The sequence below is a fragment of the Mesocricetus auratus genome, unplaced genomic scaffold, assembly GCF_017639785.1.
Source record: "Mesocricetus auratus isolate SY011 unplaced genomic scaffold, BCM_Maur_2.0 Super-Scaffold_100006, whole genome shotgun sequence".
In the NCBI taxonomy this organism is placed as follows: Eukaryota; Metazoa; Chordata; class Mammalia; order Rodentia; family Cricetidae; genus Mesocricetus; species Mesocricetus auratus.
In genome coordinates this window covers 54,789,040-54,806,933 of record NW_024429190.1, presented here as the reverse complement: position 1 = coordinate 54,806,933, position 17,894 = coordinate 54,789,040, and the positions used below count along the sequence as shown (strand labels likewise).

General features: G+C 40.6%; 1 protein-coding gene across 2 annotated transcripts in view; it reads right to left on the bottom strand.

The window, feature by feature from the left end:
• Positions 1–17,894, bottom strand: part of Cep135 (centrosomal protein 135) — a 53,695-nt gene that overhangs the window by 10,181 nt on the left and 25,620 nt on the right. For both annotated transcript variants that reach the window (XM_005080764.4, XM_021233392.2), the window contains 11 exons: positions 16,451–16,528; positions 13,726–13,877; positions 8,828–8,943; positions 8,599–8,753; positions 8,108–8,163; positions 7,266–7,434; positions 5,933–6,043; positions 5,370–5,555; positions 1,880–2,089; positions 845–1,047; positions 112–216 (listed from right to left, as the gene is read on the bottom strand). In XM_005080764.4, the coding sequence (XP_005080821.2) occupies positions 112–216; positions 845–1,047; positions 1,880–2,089; positions 5,370–5,555; positions 5,933–6,043; positions 7,266–7,434; positions 8,108–8,163; positions 8,599–8,753; positions 8,828–8,943; positions 13,726–13,877; positions 16,451–16,528 (1,541 nt within the window). The remainder of the gene's footprint in view (positions 1–111; positions 217–844; positions 1,048–1,879; positions 2,090–5,369; positions 5,556–5,932; positions 6,044–7,265; positions 7,435–8,107; positions 8,164–8,598; positions 8,754–8,827; positions 8,944–13,725; positions 13,878–16,450; positions 16,529–17,894) is intronic.

Sequence of the window (17,894 nt, the reverse complement as noted above, 5' to 3'; positions counted from 1 at the left end):
TTACATCTTGATACTAAAGAAGCTTGCTATTTGCAAGCCACATTAAATATTCTTTAAATAGGATAGAAGGTATGTAGGAATACTGTTTAATGTTAAACAGAAATGTCTTACCTTTCATATCTCTCATTTGAAATCTGCCTTTTCAGAGTGTCATAATCTGCCTGCAACTGTGTCACTTTAGCACGTAGCATGGAGGTTTCTCGGCTCTGGCTTGTTCTTAAAAACAAAGGTAAAGCTCTCAGGAATAGAAATGAACGATCTCTTTTGGAGGGTCAAGAGCAAATGCAGACAGAGGCGCTGCTTAAGAACAGACAAGGACCTGGCTTTTCACCAGTGGCCCTCTCAGATTTGGGCTTCTTCGGCATTCTTTTGGTTTCCTGTCAGTCATGAGCTGGGGGCACGTTCTGCACATGCAGCAGAGCATGAACTAGAACACAGATGCGAAACAACTTCTTCAGTTCTTCCCTGCCTCTTGCCCTGGAAGAACACTGCTTTCCACTCCCTAAGCCCCGTAAAGGCTGGTCTTCTGCATGCTCTCTAGTCTGGGCTCTTCTCTCCTAGGGCCACATCAGCTTCAGCCTCCTCCATGGTGAGGAGCACTGATGAGGGCCAGATGTCACCTGCTCTGAGCTTTTGCCCATCTACAACACAGCTGGTCCTGACCACCCCCTCCCCCTCCCTGCCCCGAGCCTCTGTTCACTCCTCACATCCAGGTCCTTCCCTGAACTCCCTCCTCCCTCTCACTCCCCTGATTTTGTGTCACCCTCCAGCGTCCTCGCTACCACAGGAGGGGGAAGAGCCCTGTGGTCAGCACTTCCCCACACAGGCTGCTCACAACACTTACAGCTTGCTTTCTGAGAGGTTTAACTTCTCCTTCAGCAGCTGGATATTCGTGTCCTTCTCATGGGAGGTCAGATGGGAATGAAACTCTTTATCTCTGTTCGTAGCTAACAACGATTCAAGACTTTTGATCGTCTGCCTCTCACTTGTCAGTTGTTTTTTTAATAGTTCTGATTCTGATTTTACATTTTCTAATTCTGCTATAGCCTACAGGAAAAACAAATTTAGCAACAACTTAGGCTTAGTTTGAAAATTATTTGTCTTACAATATAATAGTGATTGACATCAATTGTTTCATTTTTGAGTACTGGTTGAAGACTTAAAAACATTTCTTTAGTCATAAGAAAAGCATCACAATTTTAAAGTTATCCTTGCTACTTTCACTAAGGGTCTATTTGGCTTTAAGGCATATTTCACCCCTCCAACACTCCCCTAGCCCCTAGGACCATCAGCTAATGAGGTTCTCTGGTCTGTGCAGTAGCTTACTCTTGGACTATACAATCAAGCAAGTATTGTTACTTCTTAGTACACTGACTGGCAAGTAACCCTTAAAGACATACTCCTGTAAGAGCACACACCATCTTGTTCAAAGTCATGTCTCAATTTGGGAATGGGGAAGTAAAGATGATTTAGTTAATTAATAATTTAAATGCCTTGAGATTTTTTTTATCAAGAAAAAATTCAACTTAGGAAAAAAAGCAGTTTAATCTTTCAATAGAATTTTACTTTTAGACAGAAAAAGAATGTGTGTTCCTGGTCTACAGTTTAAAAATGCTTAATGTGTCAAGTACCATCTATTCCAAACCCAATTTTATCCCTCTTATTTTCTTGCAGCACTGGGACCAAACCCAGAGCACCGCACACGAAGGTCTGGACTCTGCCACTGAACTACATCCCAGGTCATCCTTATGCTTGGCAGAGACACTGTAGTCGAATCCAGTTATAAGCGAACCAACAGGGAACGCATGGAAGGAGACATGAAGTAAAGGCGAGCCCAAAGGGCTCCACAAGCAATGTGCCCGCCACTCTCAGCACCTACCCTCTCCAGCTCAAGGCTTTTGGAATTCAGCTGTTGGGTCATGAGGTCTTTGCCCGAGTCAAGTTTAATGCAAAGTTCCCGGAGAGATGACAGATCGCTTAATACTGTTGCCTTCTCATTTTCAATATGTCGCAGCTCTTCTTCTAAGCGAGCCATGGCTTTTGCCATTGATGAGATCTGAGACTCGTAAGCATGATGTGCATTTATGTGCTGTGTAAAGAAAGCAAAGCATGAAGAAGAGGGATCCGGTCACTTGACGTGTAAGCCTTCCAAGACAGCTTCAGGAACTTGTGTAGACACAAACATACTTCAGAAACACAAGCGCCAAGTTTTACACATGCTAAAACATTCTCAGGAAGTAATGTGCTATTTTAAGATGGCCTAGCTAAAGCGCAAAAAGAAGAGCATTTGATTATTAATCATGGATAAATGTTTCATGTATACATTTAGAAGACACAGAGATGAAAATTATGCTAAGATAGTGTGAATATGATTTTAAAGGTCTTTCTTCATAATTATCCCTTTTTATAATAGTATTTTCTCAAAAAATAGTAACATTTTATATTAATACATATATATTTTCAAATATTCTTTTAAATTCTAAACTTTAAACTAGTTTATTTTAATACTAAATACCTGAATTTATATTTAAATTTAGTGTAGTTTCATTGGCCAACTTTACAAGATTTTGAAATAATGAACAAAAATTGAAATACTGATAACTTTCCTAAAATAATCCACTTTAAATTTCTTATCACTTAATTTTATATATCACATTAGAATATTAGCAATACTAAAGAATAAAAAATGAAGGACTCGCCCCTGAGAAACTACTAAAAGCAGAGAAGCATTCCTTTAATAGAGAATTTGTTCTATTAATGTGGAGGCCTGCCATTACAGATTGCTGCAAACTGGTGGTGCTTCGATCTGGTGACCCTCATAGGCTCATGTAGTTGAACCTGGTCCCCAGTTGGTGGCATTCTTGGGGAGACTATGAAAATTTTGGGACAAGGAGGCTTGCTAGAGACAGTACACCATGGGGGGATGATGGGCCTTGAGAGTTTATAGTCTTGCCCACTCCCTGCTTACTCTCTGCTTTCTGTACACGGCTAATGGTGTGACCTCAGCTCCCTGTTTCAGCCTTCTGCTGCCAGGCCTCCCTTGACTCCTGTTATGGATTCTCCTGAATCTGAAAACCAAAATAAACTCTTTCTTCCCTAAGTTCCGTTTGGTCATGGTGTTTTATCACAACAGAAAAGTCACTAATAACACTGAATGCCATCATTTCCCCTTCAGATCTGGAGGTGGCAAGCCACTATTCCTTTTTGTTTTTAAAGGCTTTTTAAAAAAAACTTTATGTGCTATGAGTATTTTGCCTGCCAGTCTGTACACCATGTGCATGCAGTGCCCACAGAGCGCCAGAGGAGGGATCAGATCCTCTTAAAACTGGAGTTACCCATTGCTGTGAGTTACCAGACATCAAACCCAAGTTCTCTGAAAGAGCAGCCAGAGCTCTTAGCTACTGAGCCATTGCTCCAGCGCTGCAAACCCAGACGTTACATTATCAGGGCTAGCTCCTTCTGGAGACTCTGAAGCAGACAATTCTGTGGTGCTTGTGGCTATCTCTACATCCTCCAATTTCACAGTGTTTTCCCATGTTCCAAATCTTCCTCATCTTAGAGAGTCATGGGATGCTAACCGGATCACAGTCTGTCTTGCCCTGCACAATCTAATCTTAACCATGTCTGCAAAGACACCACTGTCAGCAAGGTCACGTTTGTAAGTAGTTAGGCATTCAGAGTGATTTTTGAGCAATCCTAGTTCTATCTGAAGCCCTCCAAAGTTTAGGTCCTTCTCTACCACGAAACACCTCCACTGTGTCTAAGATTCTCTTATTTTATAGGTTTATAATTTTTTTGGAGTGTGTGTTGACTGTGGGGTGGAGGCGTGTATATAGAGAACCAAGAACAACTTGCAGTGGTCGGCTGTGTGTTCCCATCACGTGGGATCTAGTGATAAAACTCAAACCATCTGGCTGTGGCAAGTCCTTTATCCTATGTACCAACTCGCTGGCCCTCCATTCACAATAATAGCATCAACTCTCACCTTACTTAGGCATCATCTAAATTAGATATAAAAATGTTACATGGGGGTAACATTTTTCTCTGTCTCCCAACCTCTAATACTAGAAAACAAGTTATATGCTTCCAAAACACAAGAGTATGTTGGACACAGAGCAGATGGCTCCATTCTGCACAGGAGAGGAGGAGGAATGAAGGTGGCTAGCGGTTTTATCAGTCAACTGCCACTCACTGTGACAAAACACTGCAGGAGCATCTGGAAGGAAAATTGTCTTTAGGCTCTCAGTTTTAGAGATTTCTGTCGTGGTCATTGGCCCCATTGCTTCCGGGTTGTGGTGAGGCAGTAAGTGCATCATGACAGGAATGCGTGGCCAACAAGTCCACTCACCCCATTGCATCCAGGAAAGGAAAAGGGGGCTAAGAAAGGACCAAGGTCCTAATAATTCCTCAGAGATATACCAGTGAGCTAACTTCCTCAGTGACACTCTACTTCTGGAAGATTCCAATCCCTTGCAGTAACATCGCAGACTGGTGACCATGCCCTTAGCCCACAGGTCTTTAGGAGATTTGTAAGATGCAAACCATAGCCCTACTCCAACGTAAGTCTGGAATCAAGCAGGGCAACTTTTATTCAATTTAAAATCTTGAGTAATTTTCTGTGACACTAATACTCTGTCCCCTGGGCCTCCCAGGATGGTTTTACTTTCTTAATCATCAAGGAGAGTGGCACTACCTCTAACCCCAATCCTAGGGCCTATGTCCTCTGGCTTCTGATGGCAGTGGATAACCCACCAGCCTCTGACTTGCCCTTGGGAGCTCCACTGTGGCTTTTGAGCCACTCTTAAAAGTCATTTCAGTCAGGTGTTGGTGATGCACACCTTTAATCCCAGCACGCAGGAGGCAGGGACAGGTGGATCTCTGTGAGTTCAAGGCCAACCTGATCTAGAGAGTGAGTTCCAGGACAGCCTCCAAAGCTACAGAGAGGTCCTATCTCAAAAAACAAAACAAACAAAATGTCATTCTCCCCTTTTCTTAAAAGTGACTAGCCATCCCAAGATAAGTAGCCACAGTGACCCATCTTCGCCTAGTAAGATCCCAGAGGCCCAACAGCCTTTCTCCCCTTCGCTTCATGTCTGTCCTGTTTGACCAAAGCTGTCAGTCTCTACCAAGGTGGCTGACAGGATCCATGGCTTCCACCTCAGCTTGTCTAGTCACTCTGCTGGCTGCCTCAGGGTATTATGTGGACATGCGGAAATATCTCTGAAAGCCATTAAGTTCTGTTCCTTTGCTTGGTAGTTCTGTTTCGCCCTCCCTCACAATGAGGCTTCCTTCCCACACTGCGGGGACATGTCATGCCTCTAAGTGCGTCATTCACTGGGTGGTGTCTTCAGCAGACAGTGGAGCATTACCTCCTGGATCTCCTTCTCTAGGAGCTCCACTCGCTCTCGCAGGTGTCTCCTCTCCGTGTCAATGGACAGCAGCTCCAGGCGGACCGAGCTGCTCTCCCCTTCTGCTTGCTGGGCTTTGATCTCCCAGTCCTCAGCACGGTTGTGAAGCATCTGGAATCTGTCTAGTAAGTCTTTATTTTCATTTTCCTGGTTTAAGAACAATTACATTACTTCTAAGTCCGTACTGTCAGTGGAATGCCTATATCATAAACACATACACAAACACACACAGATACAGACAGACAGAGACACACAGACAGACACACGCACACAGAGACACACAGACACACGACAGACAGACATACACACACACGCACACGTACACACGGAACTGCTTGAACTTAGGAAACATCGATATGTGTACAGGCACTACACTAAGATCCATGGGGTGAAATATAAAGTTAGTAGGAAAGACCTCTACTCTCAAACGTCTAACATATAATATCGAATCTCAAATGTCCAATATCTAATCCTGGAGGCAGAATTAAAGCCAGTCTCAAACGCAAGCCAACACTGTTTTTCACCTTTGCAGCCATGAGGCTCTCCCACCGTGACACCTCAGTGATGTACTTGTGAACCCTGCTCTTCATCTCTTCTTTCTCTTGTATTGCGGCTTCCAGCTCCAATGAGATTTCCTGTAAGTCAGCCACACAAAAAGAGCCAGTATCAAGCTTTGGTCATGTCAAACACATCCTACTGTGTCATTTTCACATATGTCTCTGAGTGATCTTGGTGTATGTGTGTGTGTGTGTGTGTGTGTGTGTGTATGTGTGTAAGTGAGTGTGTGTGAGTGAGTGTGAGTGTGTGTGTGTGTGTGCAAGCTCATGTGCACAGACAGAAAGCAGAGGATAACGCCAGGTGTCTTTCTTTACCATTCTCCCCTATTCTCTCAAGAGAGGTCTTTCAGCAAGCTCCTGCGATCTGCTCGTCTATGCCCCCAACTCTGGAGTGACAGGCAGACAGCCAGGTTTTTGTGCGGGTGCAGCACATTTGCACTCAGAACCTCTTACTTCCATTTCACAGCGAACACTCTTCCCCACCGGGCCATCTCCCCATCCCTGACCTGGACTTTTTAGCAAACTTCCCCACAAAGCTCTCATGACAGTCTTGTCCCTGCATTTGATTTTATATCAGGGCCAGTTATGGTCAGTAGTTGACATTATCTACTATATGACTGATATTGAATAATACTAAAAGTAATTTTCTAAACATAAGAAAAATCATTGGTCTTCAGAGCATAATCCTGTAATACACTAGTACAAACAAAACTACCACCTTATGATGTCTGTCATTTAAAATATCCTTTTACTTAACTACAGATGCATCTCTAAGACAATGGAAGTAAGGGCAAACTATTAAAACCTGTCATGGTCCTTTGTAAATGGAGAAAAGTTGCCCTAAGTGTGATGTTGCTGTCCTCACCCAATGCTGTGACAATATCTTCTATCACAGAGAAGGCTATGCTCCCTAGCAACACAAACCAAATGGTATCAGGCCTGGTGACACATATCTGTTATTCTCACATTTGGGAGGCCAAAGAAGAGGATCAGGACCAGCCTTGGCTACATAGGGAGTTCAAGGCCCACCTGGGCTATATGTGACCCTGTGTCAAAAACCAAACCAAACAAACAAACAAAAAACCACAACAAAAACCCCTGTGTGAAAAAAGTTCAACTCCAAATGGAGGAGACTATAGCTGCGCTGATTAGGTGACCTGTGACAGCTGCATTCTAAAACTATTCTCGCTAACTCTCGACAGCCACCGTTCCTCTCAGGGAGCTACAACGCTTCCATTCTCAGGAGTCTAATACTCAGCAAACAAGTAAGTCCCACAAAAATCTCTCCCTGGTGCCACACCTGGTTTTCCCTTGCCATCGTGGCCAGGTCATCTTGTAGCCTCCTGTTTTCCTTAAAGGAGATCTCTCTAGACTTCCCAACATCATCAAGCTCCTTGTGAGCCTCATCCAGCTGGCGGCGGAGGCTGCTTATCTCTCGGTCTCGATTAGCCAAGGTGTCCTTTAGCTGGCTGTGGAGGAGTGGTGTGGCAAGAATAAAGTGTTACGGAAAACTCTAGTTTACTGAAAATAAGACTATAGAAGTCTCAGTAAGAGTATGAGTACCGAGAGCACTCCTGCTGCCTTTGGACACTTATTAAAAATGCTCAGGTACTTTAGATTCCTATCAATCGTTATATGCAAATAAGCCACAAAATAAATATTACTATTCCACAAGTAAAGCAAACATAACATTTTAAACTGTTAGGAACAAAATATAATATAAAACTACATTAAATAGTTAGTGTTTATATTTCCATTATTATATAAAACATAAAGGCATGTCAAATAAATATAACTAATAACTTTCATTTTTAGATGGCTTAAATTCTTTCTGGAGACCAGACACAAAATGTAAAATTTGTAGAGTGCTCAGCATAGGTTTAATTGAAGAACAAGTACAAAAGCTGGCTATCAGTGAAATCTAGGATGACATGACGAGGACCTGATCAGACGACTACATAAACACAAAGATCAAGTAGATAAAAGCACAGGTAATGGAATACAACAGAGGCAGAGAGCAAGTCGGAGCAGGGGATTGAGACTTTACAGGAGACAGTTTCCTCTTGCCAGACTGCTACCTAGGTAAGACCTCATTCTCTGAACAGTTTTCAAACACGGAGTGCCCTTTCACTGATTACTTACTTCAAAGACGTTTCATACTCTGTGACTGTGGCCTTCACCTGGGCAATAGCTTTCTCCTGAAGAAATTATAGAAACATAAAGATTCTAAGTCATTCATACAGAATCATCCTTAGCTAAATTTGCATCATCTACTACATTTAGATAGTAGGTTGTTAAATGTACACCTCAATTACATAAATCATACATAAAGCAAGCACTAAGTGAGCATACTTCTATATCCATCTGTATGTCTCATCTGAGCATGTTCCTACCCACCTAAGAACTGAAGTAGTTTCTTTAAAGTGTTCCTTAATGAGACAAAAACCACATTCTAGAAATGTATCAGATTCCCATCTTAGAGATTCCAATTACTAGCTAGAAGGAAATTTAGATCTTTCAAAGACAGCCATAGGTCTCAGAAATTCTTCATGGGCTACAAGAGCTCCATGTTTCAAGTGGAGAATAACCATCTCTTGTGCTGAGATGCCGGAGAATGTGTGACAGATACATACTTTACTAGCTAGGCTTTCCTGCAGGTTGGCGATCTTTTCTGTCTTCTCATCGACAGTCTCCTGGAGAAAGTCCTTTTCCTTGTCAATCACGCCAATGGTCTTCTTCATCGCGTGAACTTCTTCGCTCTGTGATGTCATCTTACAGCTTAGTTTCTCTACACAGAGAGAGGAACGTTTGTTAGACGGAGGCAATTAAGGTTAGCAAAAGCAAAATTTCAAGAAGGCTCACCTAGTTTTTCCTCCAGAATTTTAATTTCTTCTTGGGCTGATTCAAGTTCACCTCTTTTTATGGAAAGCCGGTGCTGACAGTCATCAAGTGACCGCTGTAGTTGTTCATTTACTATCCTAAATCGGTGGACAAAAACAAATAGTATTCTTTATCTCTCACAGAAATAGATTGTTAAATGAGTGCGCTTAAAATATTTTCATTTATTTAAGTTTCTTTTATTATTATAAAGCTCTTCCAGTATAATCAATGGCATTCTATTATACAATATTAATCTTGCTGTCCACCATTCTTCTCCAAAAGGATTCCCTCTTCCTAAAAATAATATGGTATAAAAATGAAATTAATTGTATATTCTCTTCTAGAAGTTTCTTGGTAGTTTTAAAGTTCTCCTTAGTTTCCTAACATCAACCCCCTTTTCCTCAAAATCTATTTCTAATAGTGGAGGCAAAGCGAAAGCTCTGTCTTTATAGCATGGTTGGACACTCCAGACTCTCCATAAGTCTTCACCATCCTGACCATGAGAGCTTGTAACTTTGCTCCTTTTGACTTTGAGTGGCAGGTGGCTGTAGGTCAGAGTATGCTGAGAAGGCGGGCATTTCTTACAGTGCAATGGGGTCACACCAAAGGCTGGCTTTGGGGGACAGGGAAAGGATTCACGGAAGCTAGGCAGTCCTGGTGAAGAGTCTCTAGAGTCTGTTACTAGAGGGAAGTAAACGTTCCTTCAGAAGGAGCATTCCAGAAGCTGTAACACAAGTCTTGGCAGTCACTCACAGGCTGCCAAATGGCCCAGCTTGGTTGGAAAGACCATTCTCACCTCAGGCCGTTGGCTAGCAACAGCTTCCTAAAGGACAAGACATTGAAGAAGCTATACTTGCTTAGAAGCACTTGACTTAGAAATGCCTAATGAGGAAGAGGTCTGCTTTCCAAAACAATGAGTAAAATGGGACATTTCTATAGAAATAAGGAAGTTTTATAGCAATGCTGGGGTGTTCTGAAACAAACATTAACCCTAGGCGTTCTCACAGCAAGTGAACAATGATGACTGAGAGGCAAGAAGGACAATTAAGCTCGACTGACTTCTTCAGAACTATACAACTGAACCAAACCAAGCAAGAAAGACATCAGCTTCAGGCAATTTTACATGAGAAGTTTCTGCAGTTCACATGGCTGGTCCCAAAACCTAGAGCCATTGTGTGCGGGGACAGCATAAGGGGAGGTACGATATACTTATCAGTTCATTTGTTCTTGGAGGAGAGTTCCATTGGAACTATTATCCCAAGTTTACAGAAATAATTTACTGTCCAAGGTCACAAAACTACCAGGGCAAAGGCAAAAGCACAATGCTAGGCTGCCTCATATTGCTTTCTGCTCAGAATGCAGAGACCAATATCTCCTAAGAGGACAGGAAAATAGAATGGCCCACAGAAGCCTTGCTGAAGAGCAAGCGGTCAGCAGTGCTTACAACTCTAGGCAGAGCTAATGTGCCCTTTGAGTGTAACTTTATAAACAGGTGATTTTCTCACAGGACAGGAGCTGATAGAGGCAGCTGGGATAATATCACGACTGTTAGAAATATAAAGGAAGCTCCTAGGTGAGTCCTAGAAAAAGGCTTTGGCCTTTCTGTTCCAGTGTAGAGAAGAAAGGGACAACACAAACTTCTCACTGAAACAAAGCTGCACAGAGTCTTCCTAAGGGAAACCAAGAGGACACTCACCAGAAGAGCTAATGACTGCCATTTTACTCACTGTAAATTCAAACAGAGACTCTGCAAACCAAGTTGCCAGTAAAAATGAACCAGTTAGCTTTAAAAGTTACAGAGACAGAGGAAAGAAATGATTACCCAGCAGCAAAAAAAAAAAAAAAAAAAAAAAAGCAGTAAAATTGAACTTCATTCTGTCTCTCCATCTAACAGACCCGTGTCTGGCTCCAATCTCCTCTCAGCCTCAAATTCAAAGTTCCATTACACTGATTATGTTCTGCACTCTCAGTTTATGGGACAAAATTAGTTATTTCATTTCATGACAGAGTATATCTAAAACATCTCTTAAAGGTTCCTTCATCCATAATAAATGCTTTAAATTCTAAAATAAAGTTCCATCTAAGAGAGGTATGTTTGGAAATCCAATGGCCCTATTACAGGAATGCTATTGGTGAGCTTTTTTGGAGACTCTCCTATGAGCCCAAGGTTCCAACCCATTATGAAGGCTGTGAATAGTATCACATGGTACATCAGAAAAGGAAGAAGGATGGAACAATTTTAGCATTAGTTTCACAAGCTCAGCTGTTGCCATTCAGTAGCAACACTCTTGTTCTCAGTGCTAAGAAAATGCAGTAGGTATGCCCTAAAGACAGTTTCGGCATCTGGCACAGCCTATGAATCTTCTTTCCCTTGTCTAAAATGATTCCTAATTCCTTAGCAAACATTTCTCAGAGAAACTAGCTGTATATAGCTGAATACATCTAATGTTTCTGAATCTCTCTAACATTTTAGTAGATCTGCATATTTCTGAATATACTTAAACAAATCTCAGTAAAACAACTGCCCTATTGGCATAATCAATAGATCCACCTAGAGTTCATGGGTCATTTCCAGGAAACTCTGCTATAGCATGTTTCCCATCATAGATAAACATGTGACACTCCTGACTTTAACTGATGTACTGAAGGCTAAGGTAGCTGAAGGCTTATGGTTCCAGGATTCTAGATTAGTTAAGTGGGAGGAGCACTTGAGCACAGGATTCTACGTTAGGTGGGAGGAGCACTGACTTGAGGTCAAGTCTGGGCGACAGTGAAAACCCACAAAATAAATTAAAGTGACTTGAGAACAATATGATAACTTTCAGCTGGGTCACTGTCAACAGTTACAAAGATTAAGGATGTCTGCTATGGAGTGCTGTAGAAAAGAGAGTTGTCTAATTGGGCTAGAAAATAGCGTATCCTTGAGCAAGGGTTGACAAGCCATCGCCTATTGCTCGTTTCTTTCTAACTGCAAAGTAAGTGAAAAAAATTTCCACAGGAAAACATTTTGTGACATGAAAATTAAATGAAATCCAAATAAAACTGTATTGGAACAGAACCATGCTCATTTACTTACATGTGACTTACGATGACTATTGCATGTCTGAAGCTGGTTTTTAAAGGTGAGAAGAAACTGAATGGGCCACATGGTTTAAAATACTGAACACTGACAGCAAGTTTGCTGACCTTGACTCTGGATAGTATGTGGAGGCATCAGCTGCCACCATCCCAGCACACAGACATTTACTTATTATACTGACGAGGTTAGGGATAGGCTATAAACTGCTAGACCATTAAATACTGCAGTACAAGACACAGGCATCATTAACATTTTCAAAACTACAGTTTTAATACTGCCTTCTGATGCTACACCAGAAACCAGACCAAAAACCCGTTATTTCTACAGTGAGAGTTGTGCCTGATCCAGGAGGCCTGTTTGAAAGCACAGAAATTTGGCAAGACAATTCTTAATACAGAAAGGGAAGAGAAGACGGCCCAGGAGGTACAAAGGAGCATGTACCTCATCTACCTGAGAATGAGCTTCTGGTATTGGACACCATATGATTAAAGGAGCAATCTACAAATTACATTGAAAACGGCACAAGGTTTGGGAAATGTACTTCCACTTTTCTCTAAAGGTTTTATTTGTGGTTTGTATTGGGTTTAGTGCTGAATTTAGACCTGATAGCTTACCAATAGAATGTCAAAGACACATTGTTCTTAGAGATAATCTCTTTCTAGTCTTCTACTATCTTATTGAGACTCCTGGTTTTGTATACAGGGTCTGTTTTATTCTCATCTCTTTTTGTCTTTCTGAATTGTAGGTGAAATTCTTGAACTCATCATCTTGCCAACTCAATTTTCTACAGTAACCAATCTAGTTACTGCTCAATAACCTTTCCATGGTAATTTAATCAGTCTTTTTAAAATCATCACGTCTACTAACCTCTTCTGATTGCAGTTACTGCTTTACTGAGTTTCATAGATGAAAATTTTGTTGACACTTGAAAATTTCTTCCTACTTTTTAGGGTAGATATAACTAAGACAAAGAGATTCTCCAACTTTTCAGAGCAGAGCCTTTCTCCTAACCTTCAGTTACCTTTTGCTATCTTTATCTATTTAATTATTTATTTGTGAATAATTGTGGTAGCTTTATAATGGGGGAGGGGCTAACAATGCTAGCTTTTTTTTAAACAATGTTAGCTTTGTTTCTTTACGTTTTATGTACTTGAAACTGACAAATGGCTAACCAACATATACATTATGGATTCCCATATACGCCACCGTTTGATTTTATTAAAGAAACTTTTCTTAAATTTGCCTTTTACCCTCAAAGTTCATTGCCACTGCCTCAAGCCTGACTCATGACCTTTGTTGCTTATTGCTTGTCTCTAAGATTCCAAATTCATGCTCTATGTGCTATCAAAGTTAGCTTTCCTCCACCTTGGCTAATTTTTCATTTTCATTTTCAGAAAGGGTTAAAAAAGACATAAAGCATTTGGAATTTCTAGTATTTTAAAAGAGGCAAGAAAAAGAAGGAAATGGCCCATGTAGAGGAGGTTCTAAGAACCTAGCCAGCAGCCCTTCCCTATAGAACACAACATCTCGATTATTTACTAAGGTGTCAAGAACTTCTGGAGATCACATCAACTTGTAAAAGTTTCAGAACTATGGACACCCAGCTCTCTCCAGACACACTCATTAAGTCAGACTGTTAGACCTCCCTCTATCCTTCCTAAAGGCTCCAGGAAGACCGAGCTATGAGGACAACTTGGGAAACCACTGTTCAAAGACACAAAGCAGAATGTCATGGTTATGAATTGCATAACCAGAAGAAGCATGTCCAGAGGTGAACTAACAAAATCTTTAACAGACTTACCTAAGGGAGTTCATCTCGGTTTTCTGATGGGATGAGTCACCAGTAACGTGGCTAAGCTTCTGAGCTTGGAGTTTTGATTTGTTCTCTAATGACTCTACTGTTTCTTTCATTATTAATATTTTAGATTGCAATTCAAATTTTTCATTTTCAAGCTATAATTTAAATTTAAAACATTAATAAGCATATATATATATGTGGCAATGCCTTAATTTTCATAGTTACTCTTTAATAATATTTCTGGAAGACAATTATGGAAATATATTAGATTTTTCAAACACTGAACATCATCTGCACTCTTAAGATTGAGATGTCAAGTTGGGTGTATCCACTTGCCTTTCCTGACTATTATTACAATGAATGAAGACAGGAAAACACAAGTGACAGCAATGAAACAGGAAGGGAGATTGTAAGAAGGATGAAAAACCAAAGAAACTTCCTAACTCCCCCAAAACACCCCCAGGGTTCATTTCCAGCTTTTAGAACCAATAGACTGCCCTACTCCAATCCAAACCTGCAATAAGTAGACAGGAATTATACAAAACTGAGAGCTGAAAGGAATGCAGCCACAAAACGGGTGAGATTTATGTGGGAAACAAAGTGAAAGTTTTCCTGGAATGGAGACTGCCACGCTTCTCTGGGTAGGACCATACTTTAAATGTTAAAAAACTTCACGATGTTAAAATTCAGTGAAATGCCAATAAGAGCAATTTTTAACTGAATTGCTTTTTGAAAAGGATGGTACCTTACACTTTATGCTAAAATTCTTCTAGAAGAAAAGAAACAACAGAAAGACAAACTGGGAGTGAAAGACTGCAAAACAATTTACCATAACTAAGATAAACAATATAACCACTGTAATTAACTGGACAAGCACATACACCTAGTTTCCATGTAAGAGTATATACAATATGAAAAATCATAAAACAAAAAGAGTATCTCTTATGTGGCTTAAAAAATATTATCTGACCCTCCACGGGCAAGCCTTAGTCATGCCCTTTCTTTTCTGAATCTTCTTTCTTTTCTGGTTTGTTTGTTTGTTTGTTTGTTTTTTTCAGATGGGATCTTGCTATGGTCCACAGGCTGTCCTTGAACTCCTACACTCAAATGATCCCCCACCTCAGCCTCCCACATGCTCAGTCTGCAGGCATGCACCACAGCACCAAGTATCTTGCTTCTCGTCAGTGCGGCACAGTGGCATTCCTTCCTAAGCCATGTACTGCTTAGCTTCGCTTGTTCCTGAACTTTACATGAGTAGACTCAAACTACATGCCTTCTTCTGCAACTCACTGTTTTAGAACAACATGCATTTGTACCAGTCATACAAGTTGATGCTTGTAATTTTCATCATATTTCTGTTCAGCAGCACTCTACTGTATGCTTTATAATCACATATTCATTCAAATAAATACTTTAGGCTTTGTGGGACCTATCGCCTGTCACCACCACTCCAGTGAAGCATGGTAACAGATACACACAATACAGACACACAGCAGATGAGGTGGTCAGTATCTTCACTAAAAGATGGCTGGTGAAGAAAGTAGCCACACTAAAAAGATGTCACAAACTTTGTAACAGGATAAGAAGTCCTGAGAGTTTGGCTGGCTCATGATCACCTCTGGTACACAAGTATAAACCCATGAAAGACTAGGTTTTGAGGAAGGGACTGAGTGCTTCCCTGTTTCTCAGTGGCTGCTGCAGTCATGGTCCAAGTAGGCCTGGTTACTGCTCAAATTGGCAGCAGACATTGTGTGAACCTCATGCTTGACTAGCTAGCTGTAAATAATCTTAAAAGGATTTCTAGGTATGGTCTATTTCAGGCAGAAGCCAATTTCTTATTCTTCAGGAAAGACTACTCAATAATCACTCTTTACTCACTGATCTGGGTTACTGTATGCCAGGTTCCTTTATGTGGGTTTGTTATATTTGGTTTAATATAATGGCCCTAAAAACCCAGTATCAATGTTCTTAAACTTCTATGTGACTTATGGCTCTTTGTTTCCATATAAATTCTGGAATTTCAGAGTAGACAACTGTAGAAAATGTATACTATCTAGTTAGTACAGAATGATTGCACCTATACTGAACATTAAATATTTTTCTATCATTATTTCCTAGACAACATACCAACTCTTTATACAACATATACAATGTATAAGGCATTATATAGTTAAAGTACTGTAAAAAATCTAAATGTGATTTAAAAAGTATGAGAGGATATATAGGTTATATGCAATATTATGGCATTTTATACAAAAAAAAGTGAGACTCTTCCGACTTAAGTATCTGAGGAAGTCCTGGAAAGTAATATCCTGCAGGTACTGAGGGCTAATTATAAAGAAAATTAACAGTGAGGTTCAATTTTTAGTCTGTATCTTGTAATTACATATATTATACCAAACCACAATAATCACAGCTAGCCACTACCGATGCCTGTAATATTTCAGGACTCTTTAGTGTGGCATGCGTGTTGTTCATTCATTACATTTTCACAGAAAGCCCGAGAAACAGATTTACTAGTCCTATGTCATAAATGAAAATCACTAGAAGACAGAAGAGCCAAGAAACTGGTTTACACAGGTTCCAGATTTGAACCAAGTACCTAGTGTCAGAGCACACACTCCTCCTCACTGCATATTAGTTTTCAAAAAGCATATAGTATAGTAAAAGCATCACTGGCACAGTCATTCACCTAATATAACATGCCCCAAGTCCTTTGATAAATTACCTGGTGATTCATATATGTTAAATGTTCAATAGTTTTCTCTAATTCTGAGTTCCCCAAAACATTCATTTCTTGGATATTCTGAAAAAGAATATTATAGGAAATGTTCATTTGTGTCAAATAATCACAAAAGTAAGTAATGTCAGTTTGTAGAGCTATGTGTCCTATTTCACCTATTTCATAAAATCTATGAATGTTCTAGAAAGGTCAGACATTTTTAAAAAGCATTCTTTCAGTTAGAAAGTTATATTTCCCACCTTCATGTGTCACACAGAAAAGAAAAAGGAGTGGACTCATTTAAAAAGACTTAGGTGGATAGATCCTTGTTAAGGCAGGCATCGTACTGAGAACAGCACATTAAGTCACAGGGGCAGGAATGCGCCCTCACAAGAGGAGATGTAACCCCCCCCCCATTATTTCTTACAGTGTTGCTGGCTCCTCACATTAGGCTGGAGCTAGAAGTGAGCTAGAACTCAGATGTAAGAAAACAGGACACAAAGAAGAAAATACACAATAGGAAGACATAGGTAACAACATGCAACAAGACCTAGCTGGTCAGGATATAGAAGGCTCATTTTCTGATTATATTACATCACACAAGTCCCAACTGCTGCCAAGTCAAAGACATATAACACAATGGTCACTGAGTTTTTCTAGTGGAGACATATATTCATGCTAGTCATTAGAAAGCTGTATTTGCTATTTGGATTGTACATGTAGTTAAAGGGATCATTGCTGTGTTAATTAAATCACCTAAACAGTTTAGGGAAGGACACAGGGAGACGGTAAGCACAGACGGGTAAGGCTAGGCAAGGATTTAAGTTCATTATAACTCGGGGTCTATCTGTCAACAGAAACTATCAGAAAAGGCTTTGGGAAGATCCACTGTGATAGCTTCGTCTAAAAGCACTTGGGACAGAACCCTCCTAGGGGAAAGACTTAGCTGCTCAGGAGGCAGCACTGGGTCTCGGCTGACAGCTGTCACTCGAGCTTGGTCACAATGGCTGCTGGAAAGCAGGATGGCCAGGAGAGGTTGGGAAACACTCCAGAAGGCTAGAGGAGTCACATGAGCAGTGCTGCTTTTAAAGGAAAGGTCTCCTGGAAATTCACAAAAGCCCGTCTCCTACACCCCAGAAGGGTTCTGCTAATCTCAATGTAGTCTTTCTGGACTACTAGTACTAATATGGTTTTTAAAAAGTCTATTTTTACATTTCTGGTCATTACAACAGATACGGAAAAGGGTAAGTGAGTGGCTGTGCTAACGGATGCCATATTGCACAGAAGTTTTCTCTCTGGCAATTTTAACTGATTTTTTTCTTTTTAATTTCTAGAAGGCAGCATTCCACAAAACTCCAATTAAAAACATTCTTACACTGCCTTTGGGTGTAAAACTTTAACTGAAAATTTGTAGCAAAAAACTATGCCTAAGCCGGTCAGTGGTGGCAGG